General features: G+C 42.3%; 1 protein-coding gene across 10 annotated transcripts in view; it reads left to right on the top strand.

Annotated features, from left to right (window-relative positions):
• Window positions 1-17290, top strand: part of LOC110488572 (protein FAM13B) — a 77647-nt gene that overhangs the window by 45807 nt on the left and 14550 nt on the right. For 8 of the 10 annotated variants that reach the window (XM_021560839.3, XM_090198168.1, XM_021560838.3 and 5 more), the window contains exon 7: window positions 138-271. In XM_021560839.3, coding sequence (XP_021416514.3) covers window positions 138-271 — 134 coding nt within the window. Of the gene's footprint in view, window positions 1-137; window positions 272-15395; window positions 15808-17290 lie in introns of those variants that run through there. The other 2 variants (XM_090198170.1, XM_090198171.1) reach the window with 2 other exon arrangements.

Here is a 17290-nt window from a genome sequence, read left to right as displayed (position 1 = left end):
TACATAATGTTGTCTGGGTGCACAGTTTGTGATGGTATAGCTCACTCAGTGTCCTGTCAGAGGTGTCATGTATGATGATACTTAAACCTCCTAGCCTACTTCTAAAATGTCCCCTGACCCATCACTCTCCCTTGCAGATCACTGAGCTCCTGGACGATGAGAAATTAGAGGCATGTGAGGAGCTGCCCCAGGACGGCGAGGGCGAGGAAGGCCCCCCTTCCACCTCCGAATCCCCCCAACACAGTAACACGCAGGTCACTCCCTCTTCAAGGTAAGATAAGTTGATGATTGACTTTATGATCCTCATGGGGTAATTTGGTTTGCTGCTCTGGGTATACAAAAATATATCAAGCGTAGACAATTAGGAATAAATACACTAAAAATTGAAAGGGGCAGTTCATGTGCGATTTATCAATGATTCATCTGTACTACAGCTGGGCGATGTGTATCGTGATAAATAACTATTTTGCTTGATAAGAAATACAACTTTTTTTATGAACAGTTACTTTACATTAGCGCCAGGGCTCTATACTTTTTTTTTTTTCCAGTGCCAAGTCAGGACAACTGACATGGTAGAAAATTATTCAAAATAAAATATTTAATCGATCATATCCAGGGAATGTATGTCACATTCCAACCAAGCTGCCTGCTCCACCACAGCTATGTTCTTGTATCTGGGTTAAGCCATAAAGATCTCTTATAGTATAATGTCATTGGGTCAGCTCACATGAGTATTACATAATTGGAATCACAATTTCCACAAAATGCTGAGTGAAACGGCTTATTTATTATTACATATCAAATTTTATTGGACACATACACACATTTAGCAGATGTTATTAAGGGTGTAGCGAAATGCTTGTGTTCCTAGGTCCAACAGTGCAGTAGTATCTAACTAATTCACAACAATACACACCAATCTAAAAGTAAAAGAATGTTAAGAAATATATAAATATTAGGACGAGCAATGTCGGAGTGGCATTGACTAAAATACAGTAGAATATAATACAGTATATACATATGTAATGGGTAAAGCAGTATGTAAACATTATTAAAGTGACTGATGTTCCATTGTTAAAGTGACCAGTGATTCCATGTCTCTGTATACAGGGAAGCATTCTCTAAAGTGCAGGATTGCGTAACCGGGTGTTAGCCGACTAGTGATAGCAATCATGGTGGAAAACGTTCAGGGCTCTATGCTGAATTTTTTTACAAGGAGTAAATCATTTGACATTTAGGATAAAAAAAAATAATATTTAACTGTTTTAATGATAAGAAATTACTTAAAGTTAATGAATAAATGTTTTAGGGAAGACAAAAAAATTCTGCTGCCACTTTAAGGGGCGGGCCGTTACCATGGTAAAGGGGCACGCCGTCTCTGTCAGACATGCAAATCACCGTTTCTTCCGTAGCAGCAGACATTTGAAGCAAACCCAACTAATATTGAAAAACAACAAAACGATGTAACTAGCCAACTCGACCAACTTTTACATCTGGGCTTTGGCTTTATTTAAATTTGTACTATTCCCAAATGTTTTGGTTGTTGAAATAGACATTGCTTACCTAACAATGCCTAAATCTACCTGCATTTGGCGGGTGTTCATTTCCCACCGTGATCGTAACTATTTTTCAGTCGGGTGACTCCACGTGGGCTCCTGACCCCAATTTTCTATACACTGAGCAAAATAGTGCATTAGATCATAACGTTTTTTTCTCATTCAATGTACTGAGCAAAATGGTGCTAGTTCAGGACCAGGTAGCCATGTAAAAGCTGTGCTGATCTCCACTCTACTAAACGGATGAGTGTCTCCCTTCAAAAGTCCGGAGGTCTAGACATGAAAGATAATCTAAGTCTTTCTGTTGATCTCATCTCCTCCTCGCCTCTATTTGTTTAGTTCCAGTGCACCTGCACCCACTTTGATCTCAGCAGAGCGCCAACAGGGCTATTGAGAGCTCCACCACAGCAGCTAAATGTCAGACAGGTCTGGTATGACAGGCTGCTTAAATCGTATTAATGGAGAACAATTTCAGAGGAGCGAGTCTGTCATTCCTTTACACAATTGTCTCTTTTTATGGCCACACTCCTCCACATTCTGAGCATACTGTTCAACACAGACATTACAGGAAGCTACACCAACCCCTCTTTTACGCTACTGCTACTCTGTCCATCATATATATGCATAGTTACTTTAACCATATCTACATGTACATACTACCTCAATCAGCCTGACTAACCGGTGTCTGTATGTAGCCTCGCTACTTTTATAGCCTCGCTACTGTTATTTTTCACTGTCTTTTTACTGTTGTTTTTATTTCTTTATTTACCTATTTACCTAACCTTTTTTGCACTATTGGTTAGAGCCTGTAAGTAAGCATTTAAGGTCTACAAATGTTGTATTCAGCGCACGTGACAAACTTTGATTAGATTATATGAGCATGAAGAACAATAGGGATTTAAGAGTGACTCATTGTACTCCTGGATTGTTTCAAGAAGTACAGATTAACTAATGCAAAGTAAACAAAATACTTAACATAAAGATCCAAGTCAGCCTCCAATTTAGAGCATTTTTTAAAAATCTTTATTTAACTAGGCAAGTCAGTTGAGAACAAATTCTTATTTTCAATGACAACCGAGGAACAGTGGGTTAACTGTTCAGGGGCAGAACAACAGATTTGTACCTTGTCAGCTCGGGGGTTTGAACTTGCAACCTTCCGGTTACTAGTCCAACGCTCTAACCACTAGGCTACCCTGCCGCCCCATAGGCCTCTAGATGTTCCGCTTTTGCTTAGGAACTTTTTTCCCTAGATTGTTGGTGGTGTAGCTTCCTGTTTAAATCGAAACAGAGCTGTAAAGCTCTGCCTCTATCAGAGTGGGTTTGGGTGGCTCTGCCTTTGTGCACTGATAAACGCCTACATTGGAACGCAGTGGCTACAGGGTTTGCAACTAACTTTTTTTCATCACCCAGTACCATGCCAAAGTGCAATTTCAACTGTCCCAAACTGAACTTGAACCGTCCCATATTTTTTTATTAAACATATTAATTTTTTTAATGTTTTGATATGCCAGCATTGATCTAGATCATTTGCAGTGCTTTTAAAGGAATTGGTTTATTTCGGAGACCGATAAATACAGTCTATATTACAAACCCCTTTTTGCATCTTAATGTAAACAAACACCCATTACATTATTAATAATTATAATTTATTAATTGAACATGATAACCACATGCATACAATATATTGGAGAAAAGAATGTTATTGTGAACTGATTACTGAATAAACTTAGACATTCCATTACACCACCAGCTGCCCCATTTAAACACAACACAACAAAATACAATAAAGAATGCATGTGTTCCCCAGCCTGACAATGCCAAAATCTACCTACATTTGGCTAAATCTAACAGCCATTCAGATTTTTTTTACCAGCAAAATATTTTTTGTTGTTGCTAAAAATCACACCAACAAAATGCAAAAAAACAGATGAGCATACTTTGAAATGTTTCTAAAACAATACATGTAGTACTAGTAAGAAGTAATGTGGTATATTGTTTAATTTCATTTTCTGTGACTTGAGTCTTTTAACCAAAATATCACAGCATTCTGTAATTTAAACAAACTTTTATGCCTTTGCGCATCCATCACTTCTAAAAATGAATCTTGTCACTCTGCTCTTCACATGCGCACGCACAGCGCCATGACAGGCAGTGTTGCGGCGCGAGGCAGAAATACATTGCACATTTTACAGTGTGCATTCGGTTTAGGTCAGGGAGATACAGCCATATTCTCAAGAATACCATAATAGCTAGCCATAGCCTACAGACAATGCAAATGCCACAGCAACTCCCAGCACACAAAACCTCCGCTCCGCTCCGGGCCGGCAGGCCGCAAACAGGCTGGAAGAAAGTAAAATGTGCATTCTAGTAGGCCTATTTGCCCAACATTGGAATGAAAGTCTAATATTATACATTTATATTAACCAAAATAATTACAAATGCGATGCCTAGCCAGCAATATCATAGGTTGTCCAGGTTTCAAACAATCTTACCTTGCTTTTAATAGCCTACAGCCAAAATCCAACCATAGAAAAAAAGCTATGATTTTCTGATATGCCATTTAAACCAACATTTCTTATTCTAACGTCCAAAGGCAGTAAGGCACAATCCTATTGTTGCATCATCAGATATTCCCTCTTTTTCTAAGTTTCTACCATTAGGCTGTATGTCCATCTGCCATCTGACAAATTATAAAAACTGCTCGCATCAGGTGCGAGTTTGAGAATGGTGTTCTCCCGTAATAGCATTTTGGAACATTCACGCATATGGCTGAGATGAGGGAACATACACTGCTCAAAAAAATAAAGGGAACACTAAAATAACACATCCTAGATCTGAACTTTTTTCTTTACATAGTTGAATGAGCTGACAACAAAATCACACAAAAATGATCAATGGAAATCAAATTTATCAACCCATGGAGGTCTGGATTTGGAGTCACACTCAAAATTCAAGTGGAAAACCACACTACAGGCTGATCCAACTTCGATGTAATGTCCTTAAAACAAGTCAAAAGGAGGCTCAGTAGTGTGTGTGGCCTCCACGTGCCTGTATGACCTCCCTACAACGCCTGGGCATGCTCCTGATGAGGTGGTGGATGGTCTCCTGAGGGATCTCCTCCCAGACCTGGACTAAAGCATCCGCCAACTCCTGGACAGTCTGTTGGTGGATGGAGCGAGACATGATGTCCCAGATGTGCTCAATTGGATTCAGGTCTGGGGAACGGGTGGGCCAGTCCATAGCATCAATGCCTTCCTCTTGCAGGAACTGCTGACACACTCCAGCCACATGAGGTCTAGCATTGTCTTGCATTAGGAGGAACCCAGGGCCAACCGCACCAGCATATGGTCTCACAAGGGGTCTGAGGATCTCATCTCGGTACCTAATGGCAGTCAGGCTACCTCTGGTGAGCACATGGAGGCCCCCCAAAGAAATGCCACCCCACACCATGACTGACCCACCGCCAAACCGGTCATGCTGGAGGATGTTGCAGGCAGCAGAACCTTCTCCACGGCGTCTCCAGACTCTGTCACGTCTGTCACATGTGCTCAGTGTGAACCTGCTTTCATCTGTGAAGAGCACAGGGCGCCAGTGGCAAATTTGCCAATCTTGGTGTTCTCTGGCAAATGCCAAACGTCCTGCACGGTGTTGGGCTGTAAGCACAACCCCCACCTGTGGATGTCGGGCCCTCATACCACCCTCATGGAGTCTGTTTCTGACCGTTTGAGCAGACACATGCACATTTGTGGCCTGCTGTAGGTCATTTTGCAGGGCTCTGGCAGTGCTCCTCCTGCTCCTTCTTGCACAAAGGCGGAGGTAGCAGTCCTGCTGCTGGGTTGTTGCCCTCCTACGGCCTCCTCCACGTCTCCTGATATACTGGTCTGTCTCCTAGTAGCACCTCCATGCTCTGGACACTACGCTGACAGACACAGCAAACCTTCTTGCCACAGCTCGCATTGATGTGCCATCCTGGATGAGCTGCACTACCTGAGCCACTTGTGTGGGTTGTAGACTCCGCCTCATGCTACCACTAGAGTGAAAGCACCCACCGCCAGCATTCAAAAGTGACCAAAACATCAGCCAGGAAGCATAGGAACTGAGAAGTGGTCTATGGTCACCACCTGCACAACCACTCCTTTATTGGGGGTGTCTTGCTAATTGCCTATAATTTCCACCTGTTGTCTATTCCATTTGCACAACAGCATGTGAAATGTATTAGTATTTTTTAAGTGAGACGTTGAGGATTATAATAAATACTGCGTTGATGTCATACAAGTAAGCCAAACACCCTTTAGTCCAAATGTGCAATTTCCATAGAATAAAACTGTCATATACATTGTCAACGTTTATGATCACTATGTTTGATGTACCGTTACAAGATGACATGCTGTCATACCCTGGGTTGTTCTGAACAGAACGAGCTTATGTTTGTTTATTGTGAAGAAAATTTGCCGCGTCACACGCACCTGAATGCGCTCATGACTCCTTTCTATGCGCATCAAAATTACTATCGGTTGATGCCCACCTGACCCAGATTGAGATTTAGAATGGACCGTTTTGGGATTTCGTAAACAACACTTTTTTTGATGGCGGGGATGCAGTGTTGTGTTCCAACCAAAACGACTACAAGTGTGCTTGCTTTAGCTCATCAACGGCGCAGGAGAAGAAGAACTAGGAGTAAAAGTGCATTGAAATTACTTAGGAACTGTGCACGCTTTGGAGAGGTGTGTGTGTGTGTGTGTGTGTGGCCACTGACATCCCAGTTAGTCCTTTCACTCAAACCTTATAATTTATCTTTATGTTGCACCTACAGTGGGGCAAAAAAGTATTTAGTCAGCCACCAATTGTGCAGGTTCTCCCACCTAAAAAGATGAGAGAGGCCTGTGATTTTCATCATAGGTACACTATGACAGACAAAATAAGAGAAAAAAATCCAGAAAATCACATTGTAGGATTGTTTATGAATTTATTTGCAAATGATGGTGGAAAATAAGTATTTGGTCACCTACAAACAAGGAAGATTTCTGGCTCTCACAGACCTGTAACTTCTTGTTTAAGAGGCTGTCCTCCACTCGTTACCTGTATTAATGGCACCTGTTTGAACTTGTTATCAGTATAAAAGACACCTGTCCACAACCTCAAACAGTCACACTCCAAACTCCACTATGGCCAAGACCAAAGAGCTGCCAAAGGACACCAGAAACAAAATTGTAGACCTGCACCAGGCTGGGAAGACTGAATCTGCAATAGGTAAGCAGCTTGGTTTGAAGAAATAACTGTGGGAGCAATTATTAGGAAATGGAAGACATACAAGACCACTGATAATCTCCCTCGATCTGGGGATCCACGCAAGATCTCACCCCGTGGGGTCAAAATGATCACAAGAACGGTGAGCATAAATCCCAGAACCACACGGGGGGACCTAGTGAATGACCTGCAGAGAGCTGGGACCAAAGTAACAAAGCCTACCATCAGTAACACACTACGCTGCCAGGGACTCAGTGCCAGACGTGTCCCCCTGCTTAAGCCAGTACATGTCCAAGCCCGTCTGAAGTTTGCTAGAGAGCATTTGAATGATCCAGAAGAAGATTGGAAGAATGTCATATGGTCAGATCAAACCAAAATATAACTTTTTGGTAAAAATTCAACTCGTTGTGTTTGGAGGGCAAAGAATGCTGAGTTGCATTCAAAGAACACCATACCTACTGTGAAGCATGGGGGTGGAAACATCATGCTTTGGGGCTGTTTTTCTGCAAAGGGACCAGGACGACTGATCCGTGTAAAGGAAAGAATGAATGGGGCCATGTATCGTGAGATTTTTGAGTGAAAACCTCCTTCCATCAGCAAGGGCATTGAAGATGAAACGTGGCTGGGTCTTTCAGCATGATCCCAAACACACCGCCCGGGCAACAAAGGAGTGGCTTCGTAAGAAGCATTTCAAGGTCCTGGAGTGGCCTAGCCAGTCTCCAGATCTCAACCCCATAGAAAATCTTTGGAGGGAGTTGAAAGTCCCTGTTGCCCAGCAACAGTCCCAAAACATCACTGCTTTAGATGGAGGAATGGGTCAAAATACCAGCCACAGTGTGTGAAAACCTTGTGAAGACTTACAGAAAACGTTTGACCTCTGTCATTGCCAACAAAGGGTATATAACAAAGTATTGAGAAACTTTTGTTATTGACCAAATACTTATTTTCCACCATAATTTGCAAATAAATTAATTAAAAATCCTACATTGTGATTTTCTGGATTTCTTTTCCTCATTTTGTCTGTCATAGTTGAAGTGTATCTGTAATGAAAATTACAGGCCTCTCATCTTTTTAAGTGGGAGAAATTGCACAATTGGTGGCTGACTAAATACTTTTTTGCTCCACTGTGCCATATTTTCCATTAATATTCTTAGAATTTTACTGAATGTATCCAGAGTATTTTCAGATGTTGGTATCAACAAATGCGGCAATAAGTACAGTAAATTGCACATAAAATCAACCGTGTAATGTTTGGATACAGTTGTCAGGTGAACTGTAGTCCTCACGTTTTTGTCTAATAATTTTCCGTAATCTCCTAACTGTTCCCTTTCAATTGCTACCATGGATATACATATGCTTTATATATTTTTTCTGTAAGAAACATTTAAATGTAGCCCTATCCATATAGGCCCATTCTCACCAGTGTAAAGGGTTAAGGTGATTAAACCCATTAATCCCTAATCCACACAAACAGACAGCCACATGCACCATGGCAGGGGGAAATAGTCTACATGGCTAGAAAGGCTTGAGACAGTGACACACCCCACAGCACACCACACATACAGTGAGCTCTAAAAGTATTGGGACTGTGACAGTTTTGTCTCTACTCCAGCACTTTGGATTTGAAATTATACAATAACTACGAGGTTAAAGTACAGACTGTCAGCTTTAATTTGAAGGGAATTTTCATCCATATTGGGTGAACTGTTTAGGAAGCACTTTTGGTACATAGTCCCCCCTATTTTCTGGTACCTAAAGTATTGAGACAAATTCACTTGTGTATTAAAGTAGTCAACTTTAGTTTGGTCCCATATTCCTAGCATGCAATGATTACATCAAGCTTGTGACTACAAACTTGTTGGATGCATTTGCTGTTTCCGATTTATTTTTGCCCAATTTTAAATGAATGGTAAATAATGTATTGTTATTTTGGAGTCACTTTTTTATTGTAAATAAATAAGAATGGAATGTTTCTAAACACAATGTGAAGAGCCAGAGAGCAACGGAGATCAGTTCAGAGCGCAGAGCCACACGTGTGCACATTTGTTGATATTCTTTGCTAGTTAGCGAGTTACTAGCCCACTTATAAGTATAAGTCAGCAATGGGGAGTTAGTGCTTCTTACAAGAACATAAAATGTGTAGGCTACATTTCAAGCTGTCTTTGAAAAGCCAGTCAGGTAAAAAGCTAATGTCTTAATTAAAGGGGCAGTGTTGTATTTTGAGACAGGCTTGAATATTGTCATTCTCTGTATGCTAACAATTATAAATTGTATTTTGTAAAGTGGTTTCTTGCATCATACAATACAATTTACAGTCACCTATTTGGCCCATGGTGTTATAAATCAAGTAAAAAATGAATTAATGTCAAGCCCTTCATAATGTAAGAACTTTTAAGAGTCTCATGCAACGTAGGCCTGCATTGAACACCACATATAGGCCACGGTAGGCTATATGATAGAAATCAAAAGCTATTTCCATGTGAAAATGTTATGGGATTTGCTCCATTGGTTTTGTTGGTAGGCTCACATTATGCTCAAATAGCCACAATAGCCTATTAGCTACTGTCTAAAACTGTAAGGGAACACAATTCTCACGTGTATGCTCACAAGACCAAACATTTGCTCAATGCCCCAAAATATTTGAGAGAACATTACATATAAGTGAATCTTTCCCAATACTTTTGGTCCCCTAAAATGGGTGGACTAAGTACAGAAAGTCTGCACTTTAACCTCATAGTCATTGTATAATTTGAACTCCATAGTGCTAGAGTACAGAGCCAAAACAACAACAGATGTCACTGTCCCAATACATTTGGATCTCACTGTATTTGTTACCAGTCTTTACTGGTTGTTTCCCAAACCATACACACAATAGACTTGATTTGGACCCACATGGGAGTTGAAAAACAACTATGACACTAGTGGGTTGGCACTCGCTTCTGGGCTATTGTTTTCCCATGGACCCTACTGCTGCAGTGTTTAACACTTTATGGTATGCCAAACAAGGACCGAGAAGGCCCTTTTCGGCTAACTTGACCTCTCACTCTGTGCCTCCGGCTTCTGAATCATGTCACCAAGGAGTCAGACATGAACTGTAGGGGTGTATGTACAGTGCTTTGGGAAAATATTCAGACCCCTTGAATTTTTCCACAATTTGTTATGTTCTGAAATTGATTAAATTGTTTTTTTTCCCACCTCATCAATCTACACACAATACCCATAATGACAAAGCAAAAACTATTTTTTTAAAGAATTTTTAGCAAATTTATAAAAAAATAAAAACATCAAATTTACTTAAGTTCTCAGACCTTTTACGCAGTACTTTGTTGAAGCACTTTTGGCAGCGATTACAGCCTCCAGTCTTCTTGGGTATGATGCTACAAGCTTGGCACACCTGTATTTGGGGAGTTTCTCACATTCTTCTCTGCAGATCCTCTCAAGCTCTGTCAGGTTGGATGGGGTGCATCGCTGCACAGCTATTTTCAGGTCCCTCCAGAGATGTTTGATCGGGTTCAAGTCCAGGCTCTGGCTGGGCCACTCAAGGACATTCAGAGACTTGTCCGGAAGCAACTCCTGCGTTGTCTTGGCTGTGTACTTTGGGTCATTGCCCTGTTGAAAAGTGAACCTTCACCTCAGTCTGAGCACTCTGGAGCTGATTTTCACCAAGGATTTCTCTGTAATTTGCTCCGTTCATCTTTCCCCCGATCCAGACTGGTCTTCCAGTCACTGCCGCTGAAAAACATCCCCATGGCATGATGCTGCCACCCCCATGCTTCGCTATAGGGATGGTGCCAGATTTCCACCAGACGTGACGCTTGGCATTCAGGCCAAAGAGTTCAATCTTGGTTTCATCAGACCAGAGAATCCTGTTTCTCATGGTCAGAGTCCTTTAGGTGCCTTTTGGAAAACTCCAAGCAGGCTGTCATGTGCCTTGTACTGAGGAGTGGCTTCCGTCTGGCCACTCTACCAAAAAGCCCTGACTGGTCGAGTGCTGCAGAGATGGCTCCAGAGTTCTCTGTGGATATGGGAGAACTATGTCAGAGTGACTTTCGGGTATTATGTGTAGATTGCTGAGGGGAAAAAAATGTGTTTATTCAATTTAAGGATTTGTCTGAAACGTAACAAAATATGGAATAAGTCAAGAGGTCTGAATACTTTCCGAATACAATATATGTGCTTGTCCTGGTCGTTCTGTAAAGGTTAAGGGGATTTGGGTGGTAGCTGGACTTTACATTTACATTTTTGTCATTTAGCAGACACTCTTATCCAGAGTGACTTACAGGAGCAATTAGAGCTAAGTGCCTTCCTCAAGGGCACATTGGCATATTTGTTTACCTTGTCGGCTTGGGTGATTTGAACCGGCCCAACACTTTACCCGCTTGGGGGGGATAGGGAAAGGCTTTGGGTGGCAGCTGCTGCAGAATTAGGGCCCAGTCCCAGACTCATGTAGATAGAAGGGTGGAGTTGGGGCAAGCACTGAAATTAACAGAGATTAAATGGCAACCAACAGAATTGGCAGCTGCCTGTATCCCCACAACTATTGCTGTGATGCCGGGGATTATGCAGTTACAGCTCTGCCTTTGATGGAATTTGTGGTATTATGTAATTTTATAAATGTCTTAAATCTTGTATTTTTTTTTTATTCTTTGGTAGACGCACTTGCTTATGAAATCATGAAGGTAGTCATTGATCAACAATAACACTTGATTGGTCATGTACGATGTGGTTCGGTCATTGATAGGGTTGCAAAGCTACCGGTAATTTACCAGAATCTTTTGTAATTTTGGTCAACTATACTTGAATTAAATTATTCATATACAGTACCAGTCAAAAGTTTGGACACACCTACTCATTAAAGGATTTTTCTTTATTTTTACTATTTTTTACTAAGAATCATGTAGTAACCAAAAAAGTGTTTACATTTTTGAAATATATGAGATTCTTCATAGTAACCATCCTTTGTCTTGAAGACAGCTTTGCACACTCTTGGCATTCTCTCAACCAGCTTCACCTGGAATGCTTTTCCAACTGTCTTGAAGGAGTTCCCACATATGCTGAGCACTTGTTGGCTGCTTTTTCTTCACTCTGCGTTCCAAGTCATCCCCAACCATCTCAATGGGGTTGAGGTCGGGGGATTGTGGAGGCCAGGTCATCTGATGCAGCACTCCTTCACTCACCTTCTTGGTCAAATAGCCCTCATATAGCCTGAAGGTGTGTTAGGTCATTGTCCTGTTGAAAAACAAATGATGGTCCCACTAAGCACAAACCAGATGGGATGGTGTATTGCTGTGGTAGCCATGGTGGTTAAGTATGCCGTGAAGTCTCAATAGATTGCTGACTGTGTCACCAGCAAAGCACCGTCACACCACGGTGGGAACCACACATGCAGCGATCTGTTCAGCTACTCTGCGTCTCACAAAGACACGGTGGTTGGAACCAAAAATCTAAAATTTGGACTCATCAGACCAAAGGACAGATTTTCACTGGTCTAATGTCCATTGCTCGTGTTTCTTGTCCTAAGCAAGTCTCATTATTATTATTATTATTATTATTATTATTATTATTGGTGTCCTTTAGTAAGGGTTTCTTTGCAGCAATTCGACTATGAAGGCCTGATTCTCCTCTGAACAGTTGATTTTGAGATGTCTGTTTCTTGAACTCTGTGAAGCATTTATTTGGGCTGCATTTTCTAAGACTGGTAACAAATGAACTTATCCTCTGCAGCAGAGGTAACTCGGTCTTCCTTTCCTTTGGCGGTCCTGATGACAGTCAGTTTCATCATGGTGCTTGATGGTTTTTGCAATTGCACTTGAAGAAATGTTCAAAGTTGACTGACCTTCATGTCTTAAAGTAATGATGGACTGTCATTTCTCTTTACTTATTTGAGCTATCTTCTGTATACCACACCTACCTTTTCACAACACAACTGATTGCATTAAGAAGGAAAGAAATTCCACAAATGAACTTTAAAACAAGGCACACCTGTTAATTGAAATGAATTCCAGGGGACTACCTCATGAAGCTGGTTGAGAGTATGCCAAGAGTGTGCAAAGCTGTCATCAAGGCCAGGGGTGGCTACTTTGAAGAATCTCAAATATAAAATATATTTTGATTTGTTCAACACTTTTTTGGTTACTACATGGTTCCATATGTGTTAGTTCATAGTTTTGATGTCTTCACTATTATTCTACAATGTAGAAAATAGTAAAAAATAAAAAGCATTGAATGAGTAGGTGTGTCCAAACTTCTGATTGGTACTGTATATAAAGAATAATTTGCTTAAACCCTCATGTTAAACACCAATGCTATTCACTAAGTTGATGGTTTATATTTAGAATAATGTTTTGCAGCTTTTTCATTTTATTTAATTGTAATATATTTGACATAATAATGCCACACAGGGCCAGAGATAATTAGACACCTGTGATAATCTGAAGTTCCCAAAAGGGCTACTAGATGTAAAATCAAATGTGTATTGATCACATGCGCTGAATACAACAGATGTAGACCATACCGTGAAATGCTTACTTAAAAGCCCTTACCAACAATGCAGTTCAAGAAATTAAGAAAATATTTACTGAATAAACTAAAGTAAAAAATGTACTAAAAAGGAACACAAAGTAAAAAATAACAAGGCTATATAGAGGGGGTGCCGAGTCAATGTGCGGGGGTACAGGTTAGTTGAGGTAATTTGTACATGTAGGTAAGGGTAAAGTGTGACTGCATAGATAAACCGCGAGTAGCAGCAGTGTGAAAATGAAAGGGGGGGGGGGAGGTTGCAATGTAAATTGTCCGGATGGCCATTTTAATAAATTGTTCAGCAGTCTTGGGGTTAGAAGCTGTTCAGGAGCATTTTGGACCTACACTTTATTACATAACATCTTTGAAAGATACTAACATTTTGGTAGTTTACTGGTGAACTTCTAAAGTTTCCAGTAATCTATCCTCCCTCTGCAACCCTAGTCAGAGGGAGAAAGTGCAGGCTTTGCTGACTTGTTTGTGCCGAGCCTTGATAGCCATTAAGCCTGCCAGCGACAGCTCCCATCAAATCTAAATATAAACCTGTTGGACCGTCCATCATACATCCTGTTCCCTGCTCCATGGAAAGTCTTTCATGGGGCACAAAAATAAACTCCAGTGATGAAGACTAGCGTCCTAGAGACACGCTGTTTGGCGAGGTTTGAGACAGGGGAATGTGTGAACAGGTGTTTGCTCCATAATGACTGTCTGAGGAGGGAAAGCAGGGTCACAGACCTCCCTCCTACCCTCCACCTGTCCTCCTTCTCTCACCCTTTCACCTCTCCAACTCATGAGTGTCAGCCTGCGTGCCTTCCCTCACAACACTACCAGACCAGGCAGACCTGTAAACCTAGCCAGTGGCTTTGTCCCAAATGTCACCCTTTTCCCTAGAGTGCACACATTTTGACCAGGGACCACCTATATAGGGACTAGGGTGCCATTTGGGACTGCGTCAGAACCAGAGGATCAACAGCCCCTGGGTCCAACCTGTTCTCCTTGTCATAGTCCATCTTCTCCAACCAGACCTGTCCTGAAGAGCCTGTGGACATTATTTATGAGGGCTTTCAGGCCACTGCATGCCACAGAAACCTGCCGCTCTTATGTGTCAACGGAACTCTTGCTGTCTCTTTCATGAGGGCGGTTGAGTGATAGCCCAGCACTCATCATGGACACACAGCCAGATGTTTACATGGTTAACGTGGCCTGTGCCCATCAAAACAAGTGCCTCCTACTACTTCTATCCCATATACCCACTCCTGGTATTGGGATCCACTCCTTGCTTTATTTTAAGTAGCTGATCATTTTATGTCCACTGCTCTCAGCTACCTCCCATCCCCTTCGCATCTTAGTTATTTCTTACTGCCCCCTCACAACCTTATTACCTCATCTCACTACCTGATTTGTCAAGGCTATAGGCACCGGCACCATATACTGTATTTCGCATATATTGCTCTGATAGGCAGGTACTACACTGCTTGGAGTATGATGTCTATGCGACCTAGATAACAAACACAACATATATTATCAGTTCTCAGCCACAGTACTTGGACAGGCTTCTCATCTTACATTCCTAGGAGTTCTGACACACTTTCCACCCAGGAAAGATTACTTTTATCGCAACTTAATTGTGGCAATGATAAATGGGTCAAGCAAGATAGGATTAAGAGCAAACCTGACCCGCTTCCTGCTAGTGGACACAGTGAAGCATTCTCAGAACACATGGCACTCACTGAACTGTCATCTTCATTTCAGACACATCCTGAGTAAGGTCACAGGACTATGTGATGTGTAACTGTGTGTGTGTGTGTGTGTGTGTGTGTGTGTGTTCACTCAGAGACAAACATAGATTTGAGCGAGCAGAAGTAAACTGCTAAAGAGGGCCTGTGATTCAGTGTGTGGGTGTGGCCAGTAGCCACCCTGTCCCCCTAGGTGAGCTCCAGTCAGAGCTATTAAAGAGCCAGCCCTGTCAGTGAGCCAGCCCAGTCATTGGGCTATGATTGAATAGGATGTCAGTGGGTACCAAGCAGACAGGGGTGATGTGCAGGTTATATAAAAGCCAGTGGATGACAGGGGGGGGCGGGGGGGGGGCTGCTGTGTTATAGTCAGTTTTTACTGGCCGTTGGTTGGAGAAGCCTGCCCCCTTCGGGTCAGGTGATTGGCCAGCGGTGTTGGTTGCCCGGTTGCGTCAAGCAGCCCTGTATTTGAGCAGGGTTCTGGATTGTTTACTGCAGCACTTTTCAGCAGAGAGTCCCGAGCCCAACACGACGCAGCAAGCCAGCTGTGGACAAAGCTCTCCACAATATGTACCCAGGGAGTCAGGTTTTGCTCTTCGACCTTCTCATACAGACTTTATCACCAATAAGTGCTCAGTCTGGATAACCAGAGAACCCACCAAAAAAACGTCAGGCTTGATAAACAAAACAACACGACTAACCAAGCTGAACCGACAACCGGTGAAAATGGCGTGTGAAATTCTGCTGCTCAGGTAAAGCCATGGGGAGGGGGAGGTTGGGAAAGGTGAGAGGGGGATTGTAACAGTGTGTGTACATTGTCATGTTAAATTTTTGAGATGTATTCAGTATGTGGGGATGCGAGGCTATTTGTGGCGTATAATGTTTTATGATAACTTAATGCAGCCCCGTGGTATCTCTGATGGGTCATGACCGGTTAACCTTTACGGATGAACTTGTTAAGGGTTCGTATTACATCACGGGGGGAGGGGTGTTTAAGATTGACTGACTAATTCTACAAATCTCACGGGAGGATGCTAGTCTGCGCAACCGACACGTTTAGCTTTAATACACAGAGATTGTGTATCAAGGGTAAAACAGGTGTTTACGAGCTGAAGAGTGATGCCTGGTAGAGAGTGTGTGGGCTTTTCTTGAAGTACCCGCTGAAACTGTGATGTATGGCAAGCACACTGCGGCGCTACTCTCTGCCAGAACCAGGACATAACCTACAGACGCAGTGCTGAGCAGAGCAACTCTGCTGAATCACAACTACCTGGCTACCTCTTCTACTGCTGCGACTCAGCCACTCATACTAATAGCAGGACTGTGTGTGTGTGTTTACAGTATGTGTTCATATGACAGCTGACTATGGGATGATGAAGCTAAATTGCGGAGTTGGAGGAAGCTCGCGGTTTCCTGGAGCTTTGCCTCTGGTGATCTTTTAGTTGGGTAGCAGGTCACTCACTGATCTCTCATTAGAACAGCAATAGACATCAGTAGGTCCTCAGCTAGCTACCTTACTGAACTCCTGTCGGTGTTACCAGGCTGTGGTATCCTAGGACATCTCTTCATCCGGCACTGTTAAGTAACCTTATTAGTGGAAGGAAATACGGACTGTTAAGTAACCGCCTTAGTCAGTGGACCAGAAGTCCACAATAGGCATCAGCAGTTCCCTTATGATTCATCTTACTGCAATTATATCCCTATCTGTCATACCATGGTTCTCCATGACGTGACTAGGCCAGACGCTGTTAAGCTACCTCTATTTTGAAAGGAAAACACTGGTCTGACCTACCACTAGAGCCCTTTGACCTGAGGTCAGGTCACCATACTACAAAGAGCTATGTGGCAGATTATATGACATTCCTCCTTATCCAAATCACTTTGGCAAAGCTGGTACGGTTATTCCACCTCATTAGGTTAGCCGATTGCGTGAGGCACTCCAGGGCTTTTTAAAAGCTGATAAAGCTTTTTTTTTGTCTCTGACTCCAAAAACCTTGGCTGGTGTACAGTCTAGTCACACAAACTGATTTCTCCACAGCCTGGGAATCAGGCCTGATCTGAGTGAGTCTGATCTGATTCAGAACAAGTAATAGAATAACCCAGAGTGTTTGAGAGGGAGATATGCAGTAACAGATATCCCTGTGCTGTGCTCGCTGGCCTGTGTGTGGCCACATTCAACAGTGCGCTCTCATTGTTTCCAAGGCAGAGCGAGAAGGTTCGACTTACAGAACATTG

This window comes from Oncorhynchus mykiss, chromosome 14, assembly GCF_057628025.1.
Source record: "Oncorhynchus mykiss isolate SJ-2025 chromosome 14, ASM5762802v1, whole genome shotgun sequence".
Classification (NCBI taxonomy): domain Eukaryota; kingdom Metazoa; phylum Chordata; class Actinopteri; order Salmoniformes; family Salmonidae; genus Oncorhynchus; species Oncorhynchus mykiss.
Note: the sequence above shows the minus strand (reverse complement) of the source record. Positions and strands in the feature narration are given on the sequence as shown.